Here is a 27274-nt window from a genome sequence, read left to right on the forward strand (position 1 = left end):
TGAAGGGCTGTGTGCCGTATCACCCCACCCCCACCCCCAGATAGGCTTTACTTGAATCCCCGCTTCAACACTCATGGAGAATACCATGGCAGAGTTCTGTCTAGCTTAGGAAGATAACTATAAATGACACGTGAGAGAGCTTCTACCTAATGAACACCACACACATCCAGCCAGTCTCCCTTCTTTATTGATCTCTGGCTATAGCAGGGGCCTGGGAGACCAAGAGCATGGGGGAGTCACATGCGATTCAGAGTGGCAGGTCTAATGACCATGGAGATGGACTTCACAAGAACAGGGCCCACTGTACAAATGCATGTATTTACAAGAGAGGAGAAGGCAGTCACCTGGACTTGGCCTTATCTGGGGTGAGGTGGGACAAGGAGCCTGAGGACAGGAAGAGGCTTTACCTGGCTGCACTCTGCTCTGGGTGCTCCAAGTTGCAACAGCCCTGAGCCCCTCCCCATCTGCCTTCCACCCACCAGGGGCCCAGGGGAGAGGACTCTCTTAGTGGGCCAGTTCTGGGAGAAGGGAGTCAGGAAGGACCTGCTCTGTGACAACATGGATTACTGGGTAATACTTTACCCTGATTGCACTGGGGCTAGCTGCTCTCTCCTTCCTTTGCTCATAAGATACATCCTGAAGGAAGACCTCGGAGCATTTACAGACATTGGTCGGATGAGTTCCCGGGGACAGGAAGGAAGCAAAGGGCCAAAACCCTTTTTGTTACAAGCCCACCAAGCCCAGACCATCCCCAAGTTCTTGAGGACTCCGGGAAAGATTTCCCTCAGACAGAATCCCAATGGCTCCTCTCCTCTCCCAGCCACTGTCTGGGCACAGGAGGAAGAGAATTTGCAAGGGACTGGACTGAAGAAGTGCAGGTATGGGGTCAAGAGGACATCCCCCACACCATCCTAGGAAGGAACCTGAAGGGACACCTGCCCTCCCATGCAGGGCTTTGAAAACTGCCAGCTTCCTATCCTATTTCTGGCCCTTTCTTGGGGAAGAGAAAGAAAACCCAGACCTGCCAGCTAAGATCTGGGGTGGGGGACTGAGGGAACCCCCAAAATGTATTGCTTAGAAACTTGGAGGCAAGAAGGATGGGGAGGGCCCAGGGGGCTGGCATCTCTGACCCTCCCCTCCAGACTGTAGGAAGCCTGCAGGGGGTTTACTCCTCCCAAGTGGCCACCTGGCCAAAGAGGGAGTCCAGAGGCAAGGGATGGGCACAATGACCACTAGGGGCCTGTGGGTGGAGAGGGGCCCTTCCCACACCCCACCTGCTCCAACATTTGGCTCTCAGGTGGGCTGTCTCTACCACAACCAACACACTCCCTTGGAGCAGATGGGGGAACCAGTCCTGATGGATAGTGCTAATGACATCGAAGACTTTGGACTCAGTGAGGACCTAGAGAAAGAAGGAGACACTTCAGAGTTCTGTTCTAGAATTTCATCTCTAACCTGACCTTCCTTCTCCAAATCCCACCCAGTCCTCCCTTGATCTCCAGTTGGGTGCTACGGCTCTTCAAAAGCATGGCAGCCATTGGTATGAGCTAGGCTGAAGTAGAAGTCACATTCGTTCACCTTCCCTCACTGAGCCTTGTGCCCAGACTGGTGCCTGTTTCCTAATCTCACAAAGGCTGGTGCATGTGTTGCCCTGCCTGTGTTGTCCTGTCCTTTCTTCATTCAAGAAAGAACTGTGGGACCGAAGAAGGTGGCAGGAGCCCCTTGCCTCCCACCCACACCCTGGCTTAGTCACTGCCTGCTGAGTGGAGCCCAGAGATGAGCCACCTGAAGCCAGATTGGCTTGGCTAACCTCCTGCCTCCCAGCTCACCTGGCCAGCTCCCAGTTCCCTAATCCAGATTCCCATTCTGGTTGTGCTCATCTTCTGCAGGGGAGGATGGGGCTTCTTCCTCACAGGGGGACAGTTCATCAATGGACATCTGGTTGGTGATGCCTACGGAGGGTTCCAAGAAATCTGATATTAAACCAAGAAGTAGTTTCTCTAGAACCAAAGATGTATGTGAAGAAATTAAGAGAACTGACCCTCATCTACCACCTGCCTCAAAACTGAGCCACCTGTACTCCTCCCACATAAAACACTCACATCCCCTGCTAACATTGTGGCCAGCACCACCAAGTTACCCGGATCTCCAGGGGCACCATTTGGAGACAGCCACAGAATACAAGGGGTCCAAACGTTGTGTGCACAAAGTCCCAGGGCTTAGAATAATAGGCTGTTCCTATCATCTCTTCAGCTCTCATTCTAGAACAGCCTGAATCATTCAAACGGTCAGTCTTTCCTGTGCCTTCCTAATTTTAGCCTGACTGGTCCCATTCCCAACTCCAGGAACCAAGGAGTTTCCTGGGACTTAAAAAACAGGGGGCTGCTGCCGCTCTGCCGGCCGGCCTAGAATGTTCACACGCATGCACACATAACGGCACCCACCACTCGCTGCCCGTTCCTTCCACTTCTGTTTGTTCTCTTGAATGTACTTGGTCCAGGTGGAGCGGAAACTGACCACATCAGGGTTGGGGTCTCCTACGTCCACATCTAAAGAAGGCTGGCGCCACTGGAAGCTAGGAACAAGATCCCATACACACACCCAATTCCAGATATAAGACCCAGCCCTCCTCAGAACCTACTTTTTTTTTTTTTTTCCGGAGCTGGGGACCGAACCCAGGGCCTTGCGCTTGCTAGGCAAGCGCTCTACCACTGAGCTAAATCCCCAACCCCCAGAACCTACTTCTTAACCCTCAACGTAGAGGTAAAAGATCAGTAGGAGGCTAGGGGATCAGAGTTCTCCTTTTCCTCTTCTAGATACCCTAAATCCTTGTCTCTCATCCCACAACTGCACTCCTCCTCCGCACTTTTTCTCTGGGTAGAAGAAAAACAAAAACAATATTATCTGAGAGACAGCGTAGACCCTTAAAGAGAAAACTAATTTTGGAAACCTAGGTGTAAGTCACACCCTTCTAGTCCCATCCTTTTTGTGACAAGCAGAGGGGCAGCCCACCTCCCTCCCAGCTCCTTCTAGCCTGTGTCTCTTCTCATAAAGCTATCCTCTCTGCCATTCAGTGAGCCAGGCCACATGGTTACCCCAGCCACAGTCACCTGGGCTGACTTTTAGACTTGGAATCATCATCTGTCAAGGGCTGGACACTCTTTTCTGCCACATCAGTCAGCACAGAGAAGGTGGGCTCCACAATGAAGTCAATGAAACCTGCGGGAAGTGCTCAATCAGCGAAGATGTCCTACTTGGAGAGCTAGGCAGAGGCGAGAGCGGGCGCTGCCATGAGCCTCAGTTGCAAGTAACAAAGCCTAGAGAACTGACTTGAGGAAAGAGCCTTCCCATTGAGGACAGCTTGGAGAGGAAATCCCAGAGAGATCCTCCTCCTTTGTCAAGAGTGCTCCATCCAGCCCTTCATCCTTGCCTCAGCAAGAAGAACAGACTGGGGACTTGGAGGCTTGGAACAAGCCTGGCCAAGCCCAGACGGCTCCCTTCCTCTTCCCCTCAGACTCACCTATCTGGGACTGGGCCACCAATGTGGAGGTGCGGTCACAGAGTGGGGAGAAGGGCAGGCCCAGCTCTGCCTCCTTGTCACCCTGGGAAAAGAGGATGGATGCTTCAGGGTTGAGAGGGCTAGGGCAATGGGAGAAAGGATGCTGCCCCTATGATCTGAAAATGAGGGTGCAGAGGGAAACCCAGGATCCAGCTGGACTGATAGAAACTTCTTGACCCCACAGGCTTGGGATCCATTCAAGAGTGAAAGGTAGGTAGGTGGGAAGCTTGCAGAGCAGGAGGTAGGAAGGGTCCACTGACAGGGTTACCTGGCGGAAGAACTCTTCCATTAGGGCCTTGGTCCAGCGGCTGTGGACTGACCACTGCTTGGTTGGGTGGCTGATGTCAGCAGCATGGAGCAGAAGAGACAGGGCCTTGGATTTGTCAATCCTGGTTAGGGTTAAGGAGAAAGAAACTGACCTTCTAGGAAAAGGAAACTTTGGCCACTCCCCAAATTCCAGTCACACAGTCACATACACACACACACACACACACACACACACACACACACACACACACACCTCTCTTTCACATAACTCTTAATAATCTATCAGAACCGAAGCTCTTAGACTCAATGGACATAAATTTGACTCCCTCTCCTATCTACCACCCATTAGTTGTAAGACACTAAGCAAGTTACAGAAAGTGTCATAATTCATTTTCTTCAAGCCACAAGTGAAGTATTCCAATGTGTCTGACACATAATGTGTACCTAGTAATGTTATTCAAAATGATAATCATTGCTGTTAGCCACCCCCAAAAATGTCCCATGGTGACCCCATAGCCTCTATTCAGACTCCATACACACAGGTCATCACACACCTCCAGGGCACCAAGCCATTCTTGCTTACACATACTTATCCATTCCCGCCCACTTCTAAACAGCATTAGATAGAATTATAACATTTGCTCTGTCTTCGTTTTCGTTCTTTTTTAACCTCTCACACACTCTCCCAGTGGCCTTTTAGAACTGAAGCTAGTGTGGACAGAGGTGCTTCACTGTTACCATTTCAGACAAGGACATGTCCAAAAAGATTGATTGTATTTCCCAACATTCCAGCGTAATCCTGTCCTGCAATTACAATAAATGCCCCATCCAGGCTCCTGGCCAACACCCTCCACCAGGCCTTTTAGACACAAATCCAAGGCCACATTCACAAACACCACACACACCCGTGCACACTCAGATGAGTGCCTGAAGCCAGGAGAGTCTCTGAACTCAGGTAAAACCCCAGGCACACCACTGTTCATTATACCCTGATTCACAAGGCCCTTTCTCTGGCCTGGCCCTGGCCCACAACCCTCCATGTGCTACCTTTCAAGCTGCTGCAGGGCTGTCTTCATAGTCTTCACTTGCTGGAAATGGCAGGACATGTCTGTGGCTAACACCATCTCAATGACCAGGGCCCGCAGCTCTCTAAGCAGACAGAGAAGAGACCAGCCCTTTGAGCAAGGGGTAGGACTCAAAGATAAGGGGGAAAGAAGGCCGGGGTAAGGGTTTCAGGGGTGCCGCATGCTGGCCCGTGCTCACACGAATTCATCCTTGGTGAGATTGATAAAAATGTTCATCTCATCATCCTGCATCATTCGGAAAACAGAGCTGATGTGGTGATTCTCCAGCACCGATCGGTCATTGTACAGGATGGCGCATTCTGACCTGCGAAGCTGTATGTCATGCCTAGCCCCCTACAAAGGGCTCCTCTGGCAGCTTTGGCCCCTCCTGCTCCTGCCACGCCCCATTGCTCACTTGGTCTGGATGTGGAAGCTGTTGGTTGTGCCTGTGTGCTCATAGTCATGGATGGCTGCCGCGAAGATGATGGCCAAGACCTCAATCTCTGACAGGCAGTGCTAGGGGAAGAGGAAGAGAATGAAGCAGGGCCAGCATCTGCCAATCACTTCCAGACACCTTCCTCACCCCACCCATCATCAAAGCCAGCCATGTGTTTCAACCCTCAGAATGTCCCCACCAGTCATAAACCCACCACACCCCGTCGTGTGTCCCCAGCATTGCCCCGGAAGTGTGGTACACCTAGCAATTCTCTGGAGGAAGTGAATGCAGCTTGTCTCAAAAGGTGCTGGGATTCCAGGAAGTGAGATGAGGAAAAGAGCACTGAAAGAGCAGCCAAGGCCTCCTAGTTCCAGATCCGCAGGCCCTGAACAGCAAAAGCATAGCCAGGCACCTACCACCATGCCTGTGCGGAGCAGGAAGCAATGGACAGTCTGGGTCACGTCAGCGGCATGGATCTGGTTGTGGTAAGGGTTCTTATATTTCCCGTAGCCTGTCTCTAAGGCCTCCAGAAAACTCATCAGAAACACTGTGGGAATCTGCAGGAGGAATGGTGACATCACAGATCCACAGGAGTGATAACACAGGCAATCCCAGCATTCTTTACAAGGCAGTAAGGTGTGATGGTGCTCACCTGTAATCCCAGCAGCTGGCTGAGGCAAAAGGTTTGCAAGTTCCAGGCCAGAGTGGGCTATACAGGGAGATCCCCACCTCACTTCACCCACACGCCCTCCCCAAAAAGAACTGGGAGTGGCCCAAAGGACTAGCACGGGCTCTGCTAGTCCAACTGCTAGTTCAGATTCAGGCTCTGCCACCTGCAGCCTGTGTGACCTTGGATAATCCACATGTTTTCCTGTACCTTCCTAATTGCAAAATAAAGACACTACTAGCAACCTGGGATTTAATGAGGGAAAAAAATACAAGGCATTTAGTAAGCACTCTCTGAAGAGTATCTATAATTATTATTTCCATGGAGATTTCTAAGGAAAGAAAAGAAAGCCTCCCTCCTATCTACCAACCACCTGCACCACCTACAAATCTAATACCATGGAGCAGGGCTCAGAAACAAAGGAAGATTAAGATGAGCCTCATAACAGATATGGAGCACCTGTTCCTCTGAAAATCCCTCCCTGACCACCTCCACCCCACATACGCCAATGGGCAGCTCACTAGGCCCACAGCATTTACACACAAGTGCACATATCCCAAGAGCCAGGGCTCTAACCATCCACTCTCAACTCAGTCCCTGACTAGATATGCCCTTGGGATATCTCTGCCTCCTTCCAGAGGCTCAAGGCTCCTATAAGGCAAGGCTAATCTTTCCCTGAGACCAGGAAGGGATGCAGGTCCCAGGACTTAGGGAGGCTTCTGTAAAAGAGCTTCAGAGTGACAATGGACACAGAAGACACGCCACTAGTCAGACCCAAGCATCCCCCACCCTTACCCCTGGAGGGCTGTGCCCCAAATTCAGGGAATTTTAAAGGACTGTTTCCATGACAACTGCCCTTGCTTTTGCGTTGCCATGGTGTCCCTAGAGGGAAGGGAAGAATAGGGAGGGAACAGGAAGGGAAGAGACCATGGAGCTTGGGAAGGAAGCCTGACCAGGATGCAGTAGACACCCCTATCTCTTAACAGCTATGAAGCAGTCAGGCAGGATAGCTAAAGCCAGCCAACCCACCATACCTACCCCTAGGGCCCCCCAGACCTAACCCTTCCACGTAAGGAGGGAGTCCGGAAGAAGTTGGTGTCCGAAGTGCATCTGAGAACTACATATGGAAACTGGAGCTAGGAAAGGGAGCCTGCAATTCTTAGCCTGAGGAGACAGAGCTGGAATGGACAAGGAACGTTCGGGAGGGGCCAGGCCTCATGAAGCCCCAGAGGAAAACCCAGCTGAGCAGCTCAGTCAGAAGAGGAAGAGTCAAAGGTCAGGGATAGCCTGCATAGGCAATGTCCCCAGTGAAGTAAGAGAGGACCACTGGGAGGACACCCCCACCTTGACTACTTAGCCCACATCCTCCAAAAATCTGCTACTTCACCTTCAACATCTACTCCACCCCAGGTGCCACCCCATGCCTGGAGCCACTTGTCAACCCTTCACACTCCTCTTCCAGAGGTGAGTTCCAAAATGTTTGTCCCTGGTCCAATTCCCTCCCAGTGCTGTTCCCACCGGACAAAAGACCCGGAGGAGACTTCTATCCAGATTGTCTTCCTCTCTGTCAAGAACACAACCCTTCCCAGGTCTGCCCAGAGCTAGTCCACTCCAGACAATCCCCAGCACAGACCAGAGCTGGAGACAGAGTAGTCAGGTTTGCATTCTGGCCCCTCCATTCCCCCCAGCCCCCACCCTGGGAGAACAAATGGAGAGACTCTAATCCCAAAGGATGGCAACACTGGGCTCTAGACCTCCAGAGTCCATGGGGGGGAGGTGGGGGAAGGGGACAGGCCAGGAAGGAAAAGGAACAGTGTCCCAAGCTAACTACTTGCAGGCTGGTACCTCAGGAAGCAGTGAGCGAAGGGAGAAGTTAGATTACAGCAGTTTCAGGAGAGGCAGGAATGGGATGGGCAGGGTGTCATCCCTGACGCTGGGAGAGAGTGAGGAAGTCTACTCGTTGGGAATCTTTTAGAACAGTACAGAACGGAGTGGGGAGTCCTGCCTGGAGTAGAGGTAGAATGCTGCCAAACCTTGAAGCGGCTGATGAGGCTATGCCGAGTCAGCAACTCAAAAACAATGGTCCTCAGAGCGTGGTCATCAGCCGCCCGGTTCAAGGAGAAGACATCGAAGCACCAGACGTCCAGGTTCTGTGGAAAAGCAATGGACTAGGCAGGAAAGCTCCCCTCCAAATCTCCCTCGAGATGGCAAGATCAGTCGGACTTCTAGGTGTACTTCCCAGTGAGGCAAGAAAGCAAAGTGGTTACGTGGGTCTTTTTCAACCCAGGTGTCTCAGTACCAGAAAGACAAGAAGACAAGGGTTTGCCTCTTGGGTAAGCAAAAATTGTTCAGTAGAACATAGAAATAGTAGTTTAAAAAAAAAATCACACCACGAACAGAATATCTGTTAGTCCCAATGGTTATTTCAACCCCCAACCTTCTGCTCTTTCCCCAAAACCCAGGGGGTCACCTTGAGACAGTTGTGGACTGCAGTAGAATACGTGGGACCCACAGCGGTATACGTTCTCCGGAACATCCTGAGAAAGAACATGGAGAAATCAGGGACAGCCCAGGGAGGAGAAATTTGGCAACTGGGGCTGCGGGAATAAGTCTCAGGGTAGGTAGGGTCATGAAAGATCAGGCTGGATGGGACAGAGGGAACAATAGAGGCCGGGCAGGCTGAGAATGGGCAAACCTCACCGCTCCACGAAGATCCCAGCCTGCACAGCGTGCACAATGCTTCGGAACTTGGGTTTCTCTTCTGCCCTGCGACCTTTGGCTCGGGTCTGCTGGGTGAAGGTGGAGGCCAGCCAGTCCCGCACCTCTGAAGGCACAGCATCTGACCGAAGTTCCCGAAGCTCATCTTCAGTGTCCAAGATTTGCCTGAGGACCAGGAGGAAAGTCACAGCTCCGGACCCTGCACCCAGCCCACTTAGCGACTCTCCCCGGCCACCCTCCTCAACCTTTCCTTTCGTTTACTACAGCTCTCTGTGTCTATCTTCGTATGCCACGTCTCTAACAGTGAAACAACTCACTGTAGTTGTCGTAGGCAGCGAGACCACTATGGACATTACTTAGCAAAAGACGAACCACCACCTCCCAGGGATGCTCAGGGTAGCATAGTCCATCAGAAATAAATTTCGGGGGGAGGATGGGGAGGGGAACACCCATAGCGAAGAGGAGGGGGAGGGGCTAGGGGATGTTGGCCCGGGAACCAGGAAGGGGAATAACAATCGAAATGTAAATAAGAAATACTCAAGTTAATAAAGATGGAAAAAAAAAAAAAGAAAGAAATTTCAAGGTCCACATATGAAGTTTAAATTTTTCCTAGGTGTGGTGGTGGTGGAAGGGCCAGGGGTTCAAGGCAAGCATTAGCCACATAGCGAGTTCAAGGCCAACCTGGGTGACATGAAGCCATGCCTCAAACAAACAAAAACAACAACAAAGAAATTTAAACTATCCTAGTAGCTACATTAAAATGGTAAGAAGAAACTGCTAAGGGGCTTAAGAGATGGCTCTGTGGTTAGGAACACTTGCTACTTTTGCAAAGGACCAGGGTTCAGTTCCCAGAACCCACATCAGGCAGTTGTAAACTGCCTGTGACTCCAGTTCCAGAAGATCCCACACCCTCTCTGGCCACTATGCTGGTACCAGGCATGCATGTGGTGTCCATACATCCATGCAGGCCTTCACTTATACGAGTAAAATTAACATAAATAAGTCTTTTTAAAATAGAAGAAAAAGAATGTTTTAAACCAGCAGAATGTTTGATGACAAATTTTATTTACGCTAATCTGTCTAAAATATTATTCAAGAAAAAACTAAGCATATAATAAGTGAATGACATATTTTATGTTCTTTTTTCTATCTTTAAGAGCTAGCATATAATTTACAGACACATTTCAATTCATCCTTGTGTACTACAAGTACTCATTAGCCGAATAGAACCAGAGTCACCCCTCCTGGCCAACACAGGTATTCCATATGGGCGAGGTTAGAACTAGATGGCTCTAGGGTCCCTCGCCTACCTGAAGCCATCGCTGTTTTTACCTCTGTCTTTCCCAGTGCTGGGGATCAGGCCAGGGTGTCAGGAATGTGAAACAAACACGCCACTGCTGAGTTCCACCCCAGCTCTTTCCAGCTCTATCTGCCTCTTTATCTCTGCCCATCCTTTGTCTGTCCCTGTCACACAGCTCTGCCTCATTCCAGCTCTGGCCCCCTCACTCTCTGGAGCTCTGCCTATCTGACATCTTCCTTCTCCGTCCTTATGCCTCTCTCACCTTGTCTCATCAATGTAGACAGCTTCCAGCAGGGAAGCTGTGTATTCCAGGTTTTTCTTCAGTTCCTCGATGTTAACCTCCCCATTCTCCAACTGCTTCACCATGTAGCGCAGCCTGCAGGGTACAAGTACAGATGTCCCGCTTAGACACCATAGCCCATTCAGGGGGTTCCCCCGCTAGGGTGCACTTTGCAGAAACACCTTCAGTCTTCTGAGATGTTAATAGTTCTAACATTAATAACAGCAGCAGTCAGTGTTTTTCACGCCGGGCTGTGGCTTCTACCTATAAGTTAATATACCCTCCCCAGTTTTAGCCTCAGCAGGTAGCGGCCCCAGGAGGGATGTTTCTGAAGATGATTTGTTTCACAGTCTCAATACTTCCCTAGGAGAGATGGCTTTGGGATCAACACCAATCAAAACAGTCCCCAGGATCCTTCCATTATCTTGGTCAAGACAGGGAGGGGGAAACACATCCACAGCCCCTCAATTCTGGCAAGGGTGGCAAAGGCAAAGAACAAAGACCAATCTGAATGCTTTTGCCTGGCCTCACTCCACGCAGGCAGAGCTAATGGATTATGATTCCAGAATCCATCAACCAGGACAAAGCAAGTTAACCCCTGGCTGTCCAGACTCATGCCACAGATAGCCTCAGGCCCCATCTCTGACCCAGTCAAAGTTTTACCCTTGCAAAATGGTGGGGTGAAGCCAGGCTCTCACTCATCTGATGCCTTCCCCGAGGGGACAGTCCCTTCACACTTTTCGGCTTTGAATTCCGGGGGTCACTAATTAACTGAGAGGTTCTTGGAAATCTAGCAAAAGCAGCTCAGAGTTGCAAACGGCACTTTGGCTCTAGATGGTGATTTTGAAGAAAGCAACTCGCCACCCTCCCAATATCCACCCCTCTACTCTACACACAGGCTCTCCCATCCAGGTTGGGTAAGACGGTAGCTAGGACAATTTCCCACTGAAAGGGGTTTCAGCAATCCAAGGTCACCCTGTGAGTCAGGGAGGAGAAGAGAATGAGTCAGGGACCAGAGGCTGAAATTAGCATCAATTCCCAGGGATGCCGGGGAAGTGGGGAGGGAGAACAATGGCATTCCTGAACAGAATCAACTATAGAAACCTGGGGTCTAGGCAGCTTTGGAACAGGGGCTCAAAACAGCTAGCCCCAGGAAGAATCACCCTCCAAGTCTCACCTCAGAGCCCAGCGGTCCTAGCCCACATGTCTGAGAGTAAATAGGGCAGAAGGGAAAGGGGCCAGTCTGGGTGTGGGGAGCTGGAAGGAGGAGCCCTGTGCCTTCTGTCTTGCCCACCTCATTACCCACGCTGGTTCTGTGCAGAAACAGTTGTCTGACAAGGAGGGTAGGTTTAGGAAAGCTCAGAAGCTCAGTCCACTCCTGCTACACAAGGGAAAGAGAAACAGAAAAGGGACTAGATCTTGGAAGGCTTTCCCAGCCAAATAAACAAGAAAGGGCCACCAGCCAGGAGCTGCCAGAAAATCGCAGAACAAAAAGGTGCACTCTCTGGGCCCAGACAGGGCCTCCCTCTCTACTTAGTATTTGTAACTGGGGGGCTTTGGAATTGGCACACACACAAAACAGAAAGAAAGGCCTTTTCTACTGCCTGTGGTTCAGTTCTCCTCAAATTCCAACCCTTACCCTCATCTGCTATTCACTCAACCCGCTTTCAACCAAAAACCCTGTCCCCAGCATTCAGTGCCCACCACTACCTTTTCCAACCAACCTAAGGAAACACAAGGGCTGGCTCCCAAGTGAACAGCCACACCCACAGCTTCTCATTTGCATTAATTTGCATAACTGCTAACAATGCTGCTAGCTCTACGTTTGGAAAACATTTTCTCTTATTCTATCTCATTTTATCCTCACAATGGACCAATGAGGGAGAAAGGTGGGGAAAGGATTGCAAACCACATTTCCGATGCCTAGACCCAATTCCTTGACTTGGTTTACCACACTGTACAGTCTTAGAGGCTGAAATTCCAGGTTCAAAGCTCATTTCCTGAGGTACAGCCTTGGACAGGTCAGTAATTCTTAATCGGTATGTATTTAAAAATGTGACCTGGAGATAAAGTAAAAACAAAATGCAGCCAGGAAGGCTGGAGAGATGGTTCAGTGGATGAATGCTTGGCTACCCCTACAGAGGACCTGAGTTTAGTTCCTAGACCCCTGTTCCTCCAGCTCCAGAGGTCTTAACACCCTCAGTTGACCTCCACAGGCACCCACACACATTTGGTATACACGTGCCATGCATAAAATCATACACACATACACATAAAAGTAAAATATTTTTAAAGTGGTCTAAGCCAGGCAGAGGTAGTACTTCCTGAACCTCCTGCACTCAGGAGGCAGAATCAGATAGATCTCTGAGTTCAAGGCCAACCTGGTATACAAAGTGAGTTCCAGGACAGCCAGGGCTACACAGAGAAACCCTGTCTCAACACCCACTCCTAGATAGATATATAATAGATAGATACATAGATAGATAGTAGATAGATAGATACATAGATAGATAGATACATAGATACATAGATACATAGATAGATAGATACATAGATACAAGATACATAGATAGATAGATACATAGATAGATAGTAGATAGATAGATACATAGATGGATAGTAGATAGATACATAGATAGATAGATAGATACATAAATAGATACATAGATAGATAATAGATAGGTAGATAGATGATAGATAGATAGATAGATAGATAGATAGATAGATAGATAGATAGATAGATAGATGTGGTCTGGAGACAGCAGATACCAGCATCACCTTGGATCATAATTCTAAATTAGTAAATTCTAAACCTCACTGCATATTTATTTGCTAGACCAAAGGAAGGCATGCATTTTTAAGTTTTATTATGTGTGTGTGTGTGTGTGTGTGTGTGTGTGTGTGTGTGTGTGTGTGTAAGGCAGAGAGCAATTTGTGTGCTCTATTCTCTCCTTTGACCATCACAAGAGTGATGAGGATTGAACTCAGGTCATCAGGTTTGCTCCAGAAACTCTTTACTCCCTGAGCCATTTACCATTTCCTTGTCACTGGCTCCCATTCTGCCCCAACCGCAGTCCTTTAAATCCAGCAAGCACTTGCCTATTCAATCCCAGCTCAAGAGAAGAAATCCAGTTTAAATAGAGATGACAGAAAATGCTAGTGACTAGTGACTCTACAGTTTAAAACCTCATTTGAATTTCACACCTATCTTAGGAAATCAGGAAGTGCCTTTAGCCCAACATCACAGGACTTGTCAGTCTCAGGCTGGCAAGGCCCACAGCTCACACTAAAGTTAAGGGGACCTACCTAGGACCCTACACATTGGTGGTACCAGGACGGCTCAAGTCTGACAGTGTAATTAGCATGTTGAGAGACAAAGGACATTGCACCACAGCCTCAGCCAGTACCAGCTCTGTTCTCTGGACCTGTCAGTGAACTACAGGGCATGGCAATTATCAATGTGGTACAAACAGTGCTTGGTTTACCTTGGTCTCCAGACTCAGAGCGAGTTCACCAACTAGAGGAGATTTGGGAAGACTAATCAGGTGAAAGGCCATCTGCCAAAGCTTACAAAATGACAGTACCCAGCCAGGTTTCTGAAAGACTAATGGTGAGCTCTGGGACAGGAACGAAGCTGTAGGTTGACTTTAAACAGCCCATTCAAGTTCCACCTTCTTTGGCTGCTAGATCTCACCCAGGAGCTTCTGTGGAAGTCTGAACAAAACATGATCCAGACACCAGAAAGGCAGGGAGGGGTAGAAAGATTAAAGAGTAAATTTGATAAACAAGGAATTCAAGAAAAGGAGCTGGACTCGGGCAGCTGAGAGGATCCAGGTGCTGAACTGCACCCTCCTAAAGTCAAATAAACACGCACGCGCGTGCACACACACACACACACACACACACACACACACACACACCATAAGTTAGGCAGCAAGGCCTCTTTTATCTCAAAGTCCTTCAGAGAGAAGCCCCTGCTATGCCTTACTTGCTACAGAAAGTCCTTTTCTTCATCGACAACAAACACTTCTAGTCCAGTCCTCTGTTCAGACCTCAGAGAACCTGACCCACGAAAAGCCTCTTTCCTTGAGAACAAGAGGTTCAACACTGTCCAGCCCTTATCAAACCTCCAGGAAAACTGAAGTTTCCCAGAATTCCTTCCACTCCCAGCCATACCCATTTCACCGTCACTTTCTTCCTCCTTCACTTTTAGTTCCCTCTGATCTTGACCCTGGCAGGCCCGTGTCCCCTAACTCTAGTGGGAAGAAAGACTCTGAAAATGATAACCCTAACACAGAGAAGACTGCAGCCCCTACCAGCTCATTTCTACAGATCACAATGTGACTGGCCATCTGGGGATTTCCAAAGCCGTCTGCCACTACTTCCAGTACCAAGACTGCCACAAAGATCTCTGTAGACGGGGGCTTAGAAAAAGACTGCCTCAACCCAGAAGAGAAAAAAAAATGATAAACAAAGGGTTGGGGCATAGAAGCTCAGTGGTGAAGCCCTTACCTAACATGCACAAGGCCCTGTGCTCCCCCTCCAGTACTGGGGGCAAAAAAAAAAAAAAAGGTCTTGGCATTCATACCTGTAACCTCAGCACTTGGGAAGCAGAAACAGGAAGAATGCCATGAGTTCAAGGTCAACCTGGCCTACAGAGTGAGGAGAGAGAGAAGAGACATGAGGGCTGGGGGCTGGAGGTACAGGCATAAAAGATCTTAAGGATGCTAGGGGTCAGGAAGAACAGAGAGGAACCCTCTGAAAATACCTGTCATAGTCAAGTAGAAATAGCAAAGAGATATGGAAATAGGAGACATGATAAATAACAGAGAAATAGAAATATGTGAGTTTATAAGCAACCTGTTCTCACTCCTGTGCCCCTCCTCCTAGCCTTCCTTCCTGGCCTCCCCTCTCCTCCTGGCCCCTCTTCTTTCCCATCTTCTGTCTTTTACTCCCCTCTCCTGCCCCTTTCTCCTCTCCTCTCCCTGGAACCTACCTGAGGATGGGGCCCTGGAGGTGGCTCCTCTGGACAGGAACAGGGTTTGCCATGGAAGTCAAAGTTCCCTACTTCAAAGTATCAAAAGACTGACCCCAGGGCACAGGGGCCCCTACTGGGGAACAACTCCCTCTTGAACCCGGGACTTCCTCTTCCAGGTCCCAGCAGAACTGAGAAACTGACCAGAGAGCACTTTGTGAACAGGGAACGGAAAGGGCCTGGCTAGAGGGGTGATGAGACAGAGACCTAGCCCACAGGAACTGGGTGAGAGGCCTCGGGAAAAGTTTCACGTCTGAATCAGACTGAAAACAAGAATCTGCTGTCAGAAGAGTCCCAGAAAGGCCAGAAATAGCACAGGCCAGCCCCTTGCTCTAAGGAGGTGGGGCTCCTCTTTGGGAAAAAGGGATTAGCAAGCAATGTCCGGAGGCAGGGACAGGGAACCATCCTGAATTTGTCACAGAGAAGTCTATGGTAGGAGTGGAAGGGACCCAGCCAGAAACCAGAGAGGCTAAGCAGCGATCCAGCTCCTGCAAATTCGGGCTTCTTCTAGAACCGTCCAGGATCCTTAGTGCACCTGAGAGAATGCTCAAGGCAGGAGGGCCCCACAAAATTACTTGCACTTGGGAAGGGGCTTGCAGAGGTTAGAAGCCAGAGAAGGCTCACAGGCAGAGAGAAGTGCATCCCACTCCATCGTGAGTGAAAAGTCACGTGGGAACTTGTTTGAACAAAGAGAATGGAGGGAGTGGGCAGGGACTGGCAGAAAACAACAACAACAACAACAACAACAACAACAAAAAACAAAGACAAAAACAAAAACAAAACAAAAACAAAAACAAAACACGAGGCTGGCCAAATTACTCCTAGCCCTGATCTTCTCATCTTACATACGGAAACTGGGGGACAACCGTAATTTAACCAGAGCGAGGTTAATACTGCTCAGAAGTGGAGGAGAGATGACTGACCATCCATGGAGGGGGTAAATAAGGCTCCCAGGAGACCTTGAGGACCAAGATTCCTCTTTCCCCTCCTGACACCAGGCAGGAAAGAGCCTGGCCTCTTCATCCCAAGTGGACTATGCACACAGCCCCAACAGCTTCCCGATTGGCTGCAAGATGACATCACCGATACAAGCTCATTGGGGCTATGATTGGTCCCCTGGCGCTGGGGCGGAGCTAAGGAGGAGGTAGGAGGGTTGAAGCAAAAAGTATCCTCAAATCTAGGGTCGTTCAATAGGCGAAGAGTGAAAGAAAGGGCTCACAGGGACTAGTGAGGGGGGGCGGGGACACGGTGGGGGGAGGGGACACACGGGTAGGGGGACGGGGACAGGAGTTTGGGTTTTATGACGGGGTATTTTCCCTCCTTCCCTACCACTCAAGCAGAGAAATAAAAAAAAAAAATTGCCACTGTGCCAAGGCCTTAAAGGAGTATAAACAAACGAAGTTTAGCGACCTGCTGTTTCTCAGCGGCTCTAAGCGGTGGGGCAAGTGGAAGTGGACGGCAGACGAATGGCAGAGTTGCTCTCTAGAGGACTGGTGGCTAAGAAGGGGGAGGCAAGTGGTCTGACCACTCCCTGTGTCCTACTGCTGTCACTCTCCCAACCATGGTCACCAGCTGCTTAGTGCTCTCAGAAAGAAAGGATTAGCCCCAGCATCAGAGTCTCAGGCCAAGCCATTTGGCTTGTTTTCCCGGGCCCGACTGCGAAGGATGGGTGAGAGAGGAGCAGGTGACAGCCAGCTGCACTCAGCCCCAAACAGTAGCATCCTCCAAGCTGTGCTTGCTCTCCTGCCTGCAGCCCTGCTCGGCGAATCTCAACTTTTCCCACTGAGAGGTAGACATTAATTTAAACTGGAAGTCCTTGAAGAGGCTATCTTGTCACCTTCTGCTCTCTTGCTCAACAGCAGCAAAGATATCTGGACAAATGACTGCTCGCCCCATACTGTATGCTGTGTCACCTATTCTAGCCTATGATTATAGACAGTTCTTAGTAAGGAGGGATTTAGAGACAAGTATCATCCCTTTCCTGGGATGGGAGGATTCATACATTCATCCACACCCTGAACTGAATCGTGAATCCATACACTTACCGCTAACTGAGCTAAGTCATCTAGCTATGAGGACGGACAGAGATAGGAAGACCCCACAGGAAGTCCAGTGTCAATGTCCCCTATGCTTTCATATATTTTATTAATGTTTACATTAATATAAAAAGTTACAGGTTTCACTATGGCACTTCCAAATGCGGGTGCCTCTCTGCCTTGTTTCTGTTTGGTTTGGCTGGTTTGGGTTTGTTGTTGTTGTTATTGTTGTCGTTAATGCTGTTGAGGTTTTCTTTCGCTGCTGCTGCTGTTGTTTGATTGTTTGTTTGTGACAGGGTCTCTCTCTCTATAGCCCTGGAACTCATGATGGCTGGCCTCAAACTCACAAACTCCTTTGCCTTCCAAGTGCTGGGATTAAACATGTGCTACCTGTTTATGCTTCCTGCTGGCTTTATGCTCTGTTCTTTTTTGCCTCTCTCCTCCACTGCTCTCTCCCACCCTTCCTGACCCTTCTTGCTATGCCCTCTTCCCCTCCAAATTCCTTCCCCATTTGTTTTCATGTCCCCCGCATTCCATTGCTCTCTTCCACTCCCCTCCTTTATGGTCTCTTCCTCCCCTCTTACAATGCCCACTTGTATTTTCATTACCCCTTGAATTTAGAGGTAGAAAAAGCCCAAGCACAGGGCCTCCTTGTCCTGCCCACACCTAGCTTTCTCCCCCATGTAACAAGTCCTAATTATTGACATAGAGGACAAAGTTGGTTCTGGTCAGATAAAAGGAGAGGAGTAGGGACAGGGTAGTGCTGGGGAAGAGATTATCTACCTAATTTCAAGGCTCCAAAAATCTCAGGAACTGGAAACAAATAAACCAGGATGTCAGCTAAGTCTCATCTTAAAATGACCTGATCAAAACTCAGGAGAATTTGCCTTGATTTTGCTGACTGTGTAGGACCATGGAAAAATCTCTTTAACTTCTAGTCTCCATGTAAATCTGGTAAATAACACACACTTCCCAGACGTCTAGCAAGGACCTGATGAGATAGTTATGAGAGCACTTTGGGAACTATACAGTGGTAAATCTGTGCAGAAGATTATTGCGTTAGTCCAATCCTTTAGTTAGCTTTCAAATATTCATCGAGAAACTTCCATAAACAAAGTCCCAGATGCCCACTAGTGCTCAGGACCCAATTTTCTTATGCAGTCCTCAAATGGAACCTGAGCTATGCATGGAAAACCTCTAGTCTCTCTGAGTGTTTAGGGCTTTTCTCTCTCCTCTGTAGTCCACAATGCAGCAGAAGCAGGGGCAGGGACCATGCAGAGCATGGGGCTGCAGAATCCAAGAGCAACCAGAACTTTGCCACACCTTCCCCTCGATCCCTGGTTCCCATTGCTGTCTGAGCAGCCCTAGTTCTGGCAGCTGGCTGGGCAGAGTGGCGGGGGTGGCTCCAGAGATAAAAATAGCCCCCCTAGTGGCAGAATTCATGTGCCATTCTGGAAGACGGCAACCCTCGGGTTGATATAGTAGTCATGGCAGCCACAGGAGATCTCTAGGCACTGGACAGAGAAGGGGGTGGAGAAGATGTACTGTCAATACTTGCCCCTCCTGGTAGACGGTACTGTTGCTGAGGTAGACAGAGCCTAAAAGAGCAAGTGGAGATGATATAAAAGTGTAGAAGGTCCTGGAAGGCAAACAGGGAAAGAAAGACATTTGGGAGGTGTTACAGAAATGGCCAGAAAAATGCTGAGGCCAGAATGATGAGGTCTGCTTCTACCTTGCCAATTCCCCAATCTCCTAACTAGAAGCCATTTCTAACAGTTGTTCCTAGCAACAGCCCAGCACAGCATAGACTATGCTGTAGAAAGAAACGAGTTAAGCAGTTCCAGCCTTGGGTTAGACTAATATGAACCTAGGTGTCCCAGTGCCTTTGGGAAAGTTTGGCAATAACTCAAGGTGAAGAAAGAGAGAGGAGGTGCCCAGGTGTCATCCGAAAGAACGCTTCTCCAGCTCTCATGCTCACTGACCCCTCTCCTTGCACTGTGGGGTTCTGCTTACTGACTACCTCCACAAACAACCCTACTAGTCCTCTAGACCATATCCCAACAGATGTCTCCAGCAGATGTTCTGCTTCTAGGGGACTGACCAGATGCTTAAAGCAATCTAAAAATGGGTAAGAGCTGGAAGTTTAGCAAGAATGACTGCAGGTGTGTGGAGCAGCAAAAAGCTGGGTCAGCAGGACTGAAAATTGGTCCCGGGACTTTCCCCGTCCTATCAACTAGCTCTAGGCATCAGTTGCTTCCTCAGGAACCCATGTAGCTTTTGAATCCCTGGCCTGGCATTGCAGGCAATAGAGAGCAGGGTGTCTTGGCCTTGATTCCCAGGTTCTAGAGTTCTTCCTTTCTGACTAATTTACTGTTTCCCCCAATTCAGCATTTACCAGATCTTAAAGGAAGACGGCAGCTTCCTTTTTGTTTTTTCTAACCTCTGTGAATTTCCCAAAAAGTTCTCCTACATATCTACCCTCAATCCATTCTGCAGCAATCAAAACAACAGCCAACTTTGTTGACATTTCAAAGGCAGGCAGAGGACATGTTATACATCTTCCAGGTTGGAATTCCTAAAGCTCCAGCTTGGTGCAGATGCTCCAAGCTCTGAAACTTGGCAAGTGTTGCTCACTCAGCCCGGGCTGAAGGGAGTTTCCAAACAAGGTGGACATAGAGAACAGAACTAGGGAGGAGATGCCAGGGTTGGATGACTGATATAAAAAAAAAGGGGGGGGAGTGGGAAACTGAGAGTGTAGAGGAAGGGCAAACCTCATGCCATCTGTGAAAGGTTCCCCAGGCCCCAGACCCAGAAGCCCCACTCCTTCCCCAGACTAAACAATGCCAATACCAGCAGGCAGCCTCAGGGCTCACTGCAGTCACTGTAATTATTTGAAAATCTGACTTCTCATTGCAGTTGCGCATTCAACTGACCTGAGAACCCAGCTCAGCCAAAAGCAACCCTAAATATTCTGGACTCTTCTCCCAGCATCTCTGGATACTTCTTGGCCTTCCTCTCTGGAAAAACTCCGTCAGTGCCCCATCTTGGGATTGCTAAAGTCCCACATGCTGAAGCAGAACTTAACCTGATGTTTTCTTCCCAACCAGGAATAAGAACCACAGTTAGAGCATGAGCTGGTGGGGGGTTGCAGAATCTACTGCAACGACAGAGGGAGGGTGGCTAACAAACACCACTAGGGAAGGCCTGCAATGAAAGCTTAACAACCACTTTTCTTCTTACCACAACACAGGACCTCTTCCCCCTATCCATCCCATCTCAACTCCTCTCAGAACTTTCTCCCAGCTCTCGTGGACCAGCTGTCTTCCCTCCTTAGGAGACAATCATTCTATCTAACAACTTCCAACCTTCCCAGTGTCTCACCTCTACCCCACCTGCTGCCCTCATTTTATGCCTCTTTCTCTGAAGCTGTCCTGAAGAGACTTGGAAAATAGCTACTCAACTTCCATACCTGAGAAAAACAGCCCCTTGAGATTTAAAGGCAATTACTTGGCTTCTTCCCTGGAGGAGCTGAAAGGATGAGGTCGCTGATCAAGCAAAAGAGAGGCCCTGCAGAAAGCAGGAGTTGAGGCTGGACTCTGAAGAAGGCCCCAAAGGGTGTCTTGCAGCCAGCTTACCCCACTGTCACCACAGCAACACCTAGATGATGGACGCCTCCCCAGAGTTTCCCTGGCTCCCAGCCAGGAATGAGGATGAGTAGGAGGCTGAAAGCATGAGAGGGTAAGGGAAGACAAAAGGGGCAGAGAAGGCAAGTGGGATACAGAAAAGGAAGAAAAAAATAGTATAGGAAAGAAGGGAAATCCAAGAAAGATGGTGGCAAGGAGAGGAAGGAGGAAGATGGTGTGGAAAGAGTCAAAGAGAAAGAAGGGAGAGGACAGAGGCCTTAGAGACTCCCTTGACCATTCCTTTGCTGACTCAAAGACAGGCAAAACCTCTTGTCAGGGTTTGGTACAGACTGGCTGGCTGACTGGCTGACTGACTGACTGGCTGACTGGCTGGCTGGTTGGCTGACTGACTGGCTGACTGGCTGACTGACTGACTGGTTGGCTGGCTGGCTGCTAGCTAGTTGGTCTTTTGATTTTAGAGACAGAACCTCATGTACCCCAAATTGGCCTTAAGTTCTCCCAAGTGCTTAGACTGTGGGTATGCACTACCACACCTGATTTCAAGGTTTTCTTTTCCTCCATTCTAGTCTGAGAGGGAATTAAAGGGCAAAGATCTAAAGAGGTCCGGGCTTTTCTCTAACTGATTCTACCTGGCCTTCCAGGCCTATTGCATAGCCAACCTCTTAACCTTCTTCTCAGCAAAAATTGACAAGTGCAACCTCATGTAGAACCACCTGGCCTCCCCAGACTGCTTCCCGGGCTCTTGGGCAAGCATAATGGTATTGGGGTTCTAAAGGACTTATAGAGTCCTCACAAAATAAAAGGTAGATGAAATACAAGATTAGAGATAAAAAGACATGGGGTAGAAGAGGGAGACTATAAAAACTAGGGGAGAAGAATCCCCTGGAGCAAAGATGAGAACGAAGGAAGAAAGCTGACCCAGGAGTGAGAGCAAACCTCCCTCCCCCATTCTCCACAGGTCTAGGTAGGGGAGGGATGTGATCAACCCGATGATATTACTGCAAGTCAAGTATTTAGGATGAATGTAAGCGGGGGAGAGGTTGCTTCCCGTGCTGACCTTTGCTCTGAACTACGATTGCTCCACCTTTGTCCAGTTCAGCAATCAGGACGAGGTAACAAAGACTCCTGTTCTCCTTTCACAGGAGCCCACACCCTTCAGTGTATCCTCCTTCCAGCCGCATTAGCCTCTCATTCACTGAGCTCAGACGCATGCCCTCACCCCTCCCATGGAATCATCAGCAAGACTCTACCGAATCGTGCCCCAGTTAACTTGGTAATTCACGTTCCTGCCTCCTGAATCTTCATCTTTTTCTTCCATCCAGTCACCAGTCCCCCATTCATTCCTTCACAAAGCAAGCTCCCCCATGCTGAAAGATCTCAGGATTTTATCATTTAAAGTCACCTCCATGTGGATAATATCAGAAACCAGAGACTGAGAGTTCACAGTCACATAGCACAGGAATTTGAGCCTAAACTCATCTCCTGATATTTTCCCTCTCCAACTTCCACATACCTGTTCTGACCAGACACGTGGGAAGCTCTTTCTCTTATCTGAACTTAAGTTGGCCTGTCTCTGGGCCTCTCCCCATCTTACTGCAGAATTCCCCCTCCCTCTACATCCCAGATGCCACTCAGTCCTCATTCACACAGCACTGTGAAGGAAGTAGAGATGAGAAATGTCTGGTGAGAAAGGGGTATAAAGACCAAGGAGGAGAGATTCCCTGGGTGACAACTAAAAATAAGGGAGAGAGGGCTTGTTCAGGGAAGACAGAAAAACAAAAACAAAAACAAAAACCTCCCTCTGAGGTCTAAGAGGCCTGGTGCTCCTTTTTCTCCAGAGGTGGAAGGAGCCACAGTTCATCCTGCAATCTTCACAGCAGCTCTGCAGCCATTTGCAGAGAATGGGTGAATGACAGCAAGATTTGCAATACCAGTAAGAGCCACATAAGATCCACTGGATGGGGCAAATACAACATGAGAACCAGTGGCAGAATCAATCAATGAGAATCTGGATTCCTCAGCTTCCTCCTGCTGTCCTCTGGATCTCCCTCGGAATTGCCAAAATACTTGAATGTGTCACAAATACAACAAAAGATCACATATACATCATATCCCATTACCAACACGCTCGTTCACATACACTTATACGTCATCACATTGTTGCCTAAAACCACACGAGGCATTCAGGTAAGAGCAAACCTTCCCAGAATATTAACTGCCAAACACCACACCATTCCTAGCCATAAAAAAAAAAAAGAGACATCATCATGGAGCTGTGCTTCCAGCATGCGTCACCCTCCACCAGACTTATAGATATACATGTCTCACTCTCACAATTTCAGTCTCTTGTATACACGAAACACAGCCTTTATATCCCCTTAACTCATTCAGCTCCTGGCTCCGATCTGAGGTCCCACCCCCGAAAAACCAGCAACCACACCATCTCCCTTTCTTCTACCTCCATTTCCTGCTCGCCCCTCCCTCCTGTGTGGAGGTAAACACGCACCCCAGAGTCAGAGACAGAACTGGATTCCATGACTTCACACACACATAACTAATTCATTTCTCTCTTCATTCCCTTATAATAGTATTTCTTGAGAGCCTCTGTTTTTCAAGGTGCCACCTGAGACTCAGATGAAACAAAGATAAGCAAAAATCACTTCAAACACGTCCTTGTTCTAGACTCAGCTGCTATGACCTTGAACCTCCAGGGTCCTGAGAATGAAGCAGGGGAAAGACAAGAAAAGAAGATTGTGCCCACACCGTCGCACACACACAGAAGGAATTTTTATCTGTAAAATGTAAAATTCTGAAACTAGGGCAGAGGTGAGAGTGATGCTTGTATGCCCTGGGAGACAGAACTCACATCTGTGTTTTCATTTGTGCATGACCCCCAAAAGAAAGACTTGGGCAGAAACACTGAGTGGCAGAATTTTACCTCTTATAAGTATAGCGAGATGAGAAAAGGTGTGCCTCCCCAACTCTCCACGAGGACAGACACTTCACCCAGCAGTAAAAGCCCAATAGCTAGTATTCTACCTGCCCTGAGCAGACACACTGTTCTTGAATAGATGGATGGATGGATGGATGGATGGATGGATGGATGGATGGATGGATGAATGAGCAAAGGCAGAAAACCAATCAGGGTTTTTCTTGATTCAGAACAGACCCTGAAAATTCATTCTGCATCTAGTTCTAGTATCTTTCCCCACAGTCCCCAATGCCCTCCGGTCTTAGATAAGGGTGGACAGCCAGGTCGAATTATTCTTACTCAGCTGGAGATGTTGAGATCCACATGACCAGCCCCTCATTTTCAGACTGCATTTCTCAGCCTTATTTGATGAATCTCCTGAGTTAGAAAATTTTTCCTTCTAGCCAGAAGTAAAATCCCACTGTTGGAGACTTCCCTAACTCATATACCCCCAGATTCTTTCTTAGTTGACCCTCAACAGAGTCCTAGTATGAGGAATGGGATTCCTGGATGTTCTTTTCAACAAGAAACTACCCTGAACAATTGGATTAGTAGAGGTTTTGTGTCCAGAGGCAAAAGCACCCCAAGAGTCTGTATTCCTAGATTAGACATTTAAAGGGGGTTGGGGGTAGGATGTGTTGTGTTTGGGAACCAAGATACAAACAGAAAGATTCAGATGTGTAGAAATCCCATCTGTCTCCATTTCCCTTCAGTGCCCAGACCTGAGACAGTCATGTCTACCTCCCTGTTCCCAGACTAAGTAACCTCGTTTACCCTCATCCATGAGAGAGAAGGAAGGCTCCATTTCCATTTTAGGGAATTCCTCCTTTCTCACCTCTTTAGAAACAATGACTAGAGGGCTGGGAAACTCCTCCCACCTAGAAAGAAAGAAAAAAAGCCAGAAATCCTTCTATGGGTTGTCAAAGCCTTCTCAATCGTCAAACAAAGCAAATCCAAAAAGCCATCAGCCTAGCTGGGCTCTACCTTTAAATCTTTCTCCTCCTTGAGAAAATGAGACTGAAAATTCACTCCCAGGGATGAATAATCAGCTAGCTGGTATTCCTTAGGACCAGCTTGCTGAAGTGAGATAGACCAACGTTATCTAACCAGTGAGGTCACTGATCCTTGCCCACCATGTAATGCCTTCTCAACCAAGGCACTATGGAAACCTCCATTGCTTTCTCTCTCCAGAGTTCGGCACCACTTCTGGGGTTCTCTTTTCTCACATCAAAGAGAGAAACAGCCATTAATTTTCAGGAAAGATTTCTTATTTTTGTTTGGCTAGAAAAGTGTGGAAGGTGATGAAGATGGGGAAACCCATTCTACTACATGGCCCTGCTACTAGAATAAGAGCCAAGGAATGTACGATCACCCATTAGTGCTGTCATGAGGCGCTGGGATTCTGTCTGACGCCCCTGACTTCTCATCTTTCTTCTCAGCCACTTCCTCACCTGACACTCTCCCCCCCCAGCTTAGTTACCATTGGCAGAGCACCCTTTTCTATCAAGACCCACTCAACGAAAATCAATTCAATCCGGTTTTCCATTTCTTCATCCTAGAACTCATTCCAAAGCTGCGCTTCACAGAATCCAGCAAATTGCATTGGCCAGAGGCAGCAAAGGCAGGGGACAAAGGAGCACGTTTGGATTCCAAGCCTTGTTGCCCACTGTGCCTCCTTCTCCCTAAGGCCTCTGTAAGCAGCAAAAACATAAATCAGACTCACCTGCCTGATACAAAGTCATCAGCTTGTCACCGTTGGTAAAATATTTAAAGAGCAAGACAGACGTGGGCATCTGTCCACTTCCTACCTCCATTCCTCCCTTTGTCAGAACCCAGAAAGAAAAGGCTCTGAGCTTGCTGCTGAGGGGACTGGAGAACAGGTTTTGGGGATGGTTACCACCTTGTCTCCTATCCATCCCCTTTCCTAGAGCTGCAGGGAATCTCTTAGGGAGATCGTCTCCTCTGATTAAGAATCAACAGACTGTAGAGATTACCCAATGGCAACTGCCTGGGAGATAAACATGGTGCATGATCCAATCCTGTTCTGCTTTGAGGGGCAGGAAGAAAACTTCCTTTTCTCCCTCAGAATGCTTCACCGTACACCTGAGTCCATCCTCTCCTCTTTTATTCATCTCCATGCACTGGAGTCTCACAATAAGGAATGAAGCTTACATGTGCTTGGCGATCCTGAGAGATCCTATATAAATAAAAAGGCTTTGATTAAGCCAATTATGTTTTTCCTGTCAATCAATCAATCTTCTTCACTATTATCCCCTCCCCTAGCTCCCAGGTGAGGGTTCCACCCACTCCTCCAGACCATTGAATATGCAATTTCCAGACACCAAAGCAGATGATCTTCTTAAGTGCAGGGCACCCTCATCCTGCTCCCTGTGGAATGAAGGAGGAAAAACTACCAATCCCAAAGAAAATACATAGAACCCACAGGTTGGCACAAGTATCTTTTTGCACTAGATCTGCGTCGGTGTGCAAGCACTCTTCACACCTCTGTGACCCATGAACGCTCGTGCACACGGCATGTGATGGGTCTCACATCTGCACAACCCTGCACATGGATATGTGTGAGTCAGCCTGGCACCTCCTGAATGCTGCCTGTCTGCAGCCCTGTCACAGCGCACATACATACAGTGTGCTGCTTCTTCCCGCGGCTGCGTGTGTCAGCCTGTCACCCAAAGGGCCACAAACACAAGCACAAGCTTTGCAACTCCTAAACCGGCTCTATCCAACAGGCTTGTTCTGCAGATGCCCCACACATGTGACCTGGACAAGGATGTCAGGGCCATGTTTCCTCGCACCTGCCAACATGTGTGCCCCAAAGAATCTACCTGCCTGGCTCCAATTGCAGCACCACATACACGCAGAAAGAGAGTTCAGGCTCCCCCCTCTCCACATTCCCCCCGCCAGAGACTCACAGAGACCGTAGCTTAATCCACATCTTCTTGCTGGGGGCTGACTTCAGCTCCAGGGGTGACGGGCAATCCGACTCCAGCATCTCTGGAGGACTGCGGGGGGACAGCTCCATGCTCAGCCACCGTCTAGGGAACAGAAGGAGAAGACAGCCGCTCTGCTCAGCTTTGCCCCCTTATCCAGAGACCCTCGCCCCTCATCCTAGACCCTTCCCACCTGCGGCTGGCGTGGAGTAGCCAGGCCGGTGTGTCTGGGATCGGCCCAAGCTAGCAGGGCTGCAGTTCCTGCGGCTGCTTCTCTCACGCTACTCGGCCGAGCTCTGGGCTCCAGCTTCCAGTTCTCCGCGCCGCCGCCGCCGCCGCCGCCGCCGCC

The 27274-nt window shown here is 48.9% G+C and overlaps 1 protein-coding gene across 1 annotated transcript; it reads right to left on the minus strand.

The window, feature by feature from the left end:
- Positions 1–165: 165 nt before the first annotated feature.
- On the minus strand, positions 166–27274 carry Pde1b (phosphodiesterase 1B). Its single transcript, XM_032884191.1, has 16 exons — positions 27119–27274; positions 26908–27030; positions 10274–10387; positions 8694–8876; positions 8464–8530; positions 8027–8143; positions 5743–5883; positions 5306–5406; positions 5090–5215; positions 4874–4975; positions 3828–3948; positions 3521–3602; positions 3111–3219; positions 2445–2575; positions 1830–1952; positions 166–1402 (listed from the first exon to the last, which is right to left on the minus strand). The coding sequence occupies exons 2-15, from the start codon at positions 27015–27017 to the stop codon at positions 1849–1851; spliced, it is 1608 nt and encodes a 535-aa protein (XP_032740082.1). The 5' UTR covers positions 27018–27030; positions 27119–27274; the 3' UTR covers positions 166–1402; positions 1830–1848.

This window comes from Rattus rattus, chromosome 1, assembly GCF_011064425.1.
Source record: "Rattus rattus isolate New Zealand chromosome 1, Rrattus_CSIRO_v1, whole genome shotgun sequence".
Classification (NCBI taxonomy): Eukaryota; Metazoa; Chordata; class Mammalia; order Rodentia; family Muridae; genus Rattus; species Rattus rattus.

Excerpts from the sequence above, each read along its gene's own strand:
- Pde1b (XM_032884191.1), bottom strand. The coding sequence starts at position 27,017 with ATGGAGCTGTCCCCCCGCAGTCCTCCAGAGATGCTGGAGTCGGATTGC. Across the intron at positions 5,884-8,026 it reads GCCTCATCAGCCGCTTCAAG|ATTCCCACAGTGTTTCTGAT; the intron begins GTTTGGCAGCAT and ends TTCCTCCTGCAG. Across the intron at positions 1,953-2,444 it reads GAAGGAACGGGCAGCGAGTG|GCATCACCAACCAGATGTCC; the intron begins GTGGGTGCCGTT and ends AACCCTCCGTAG.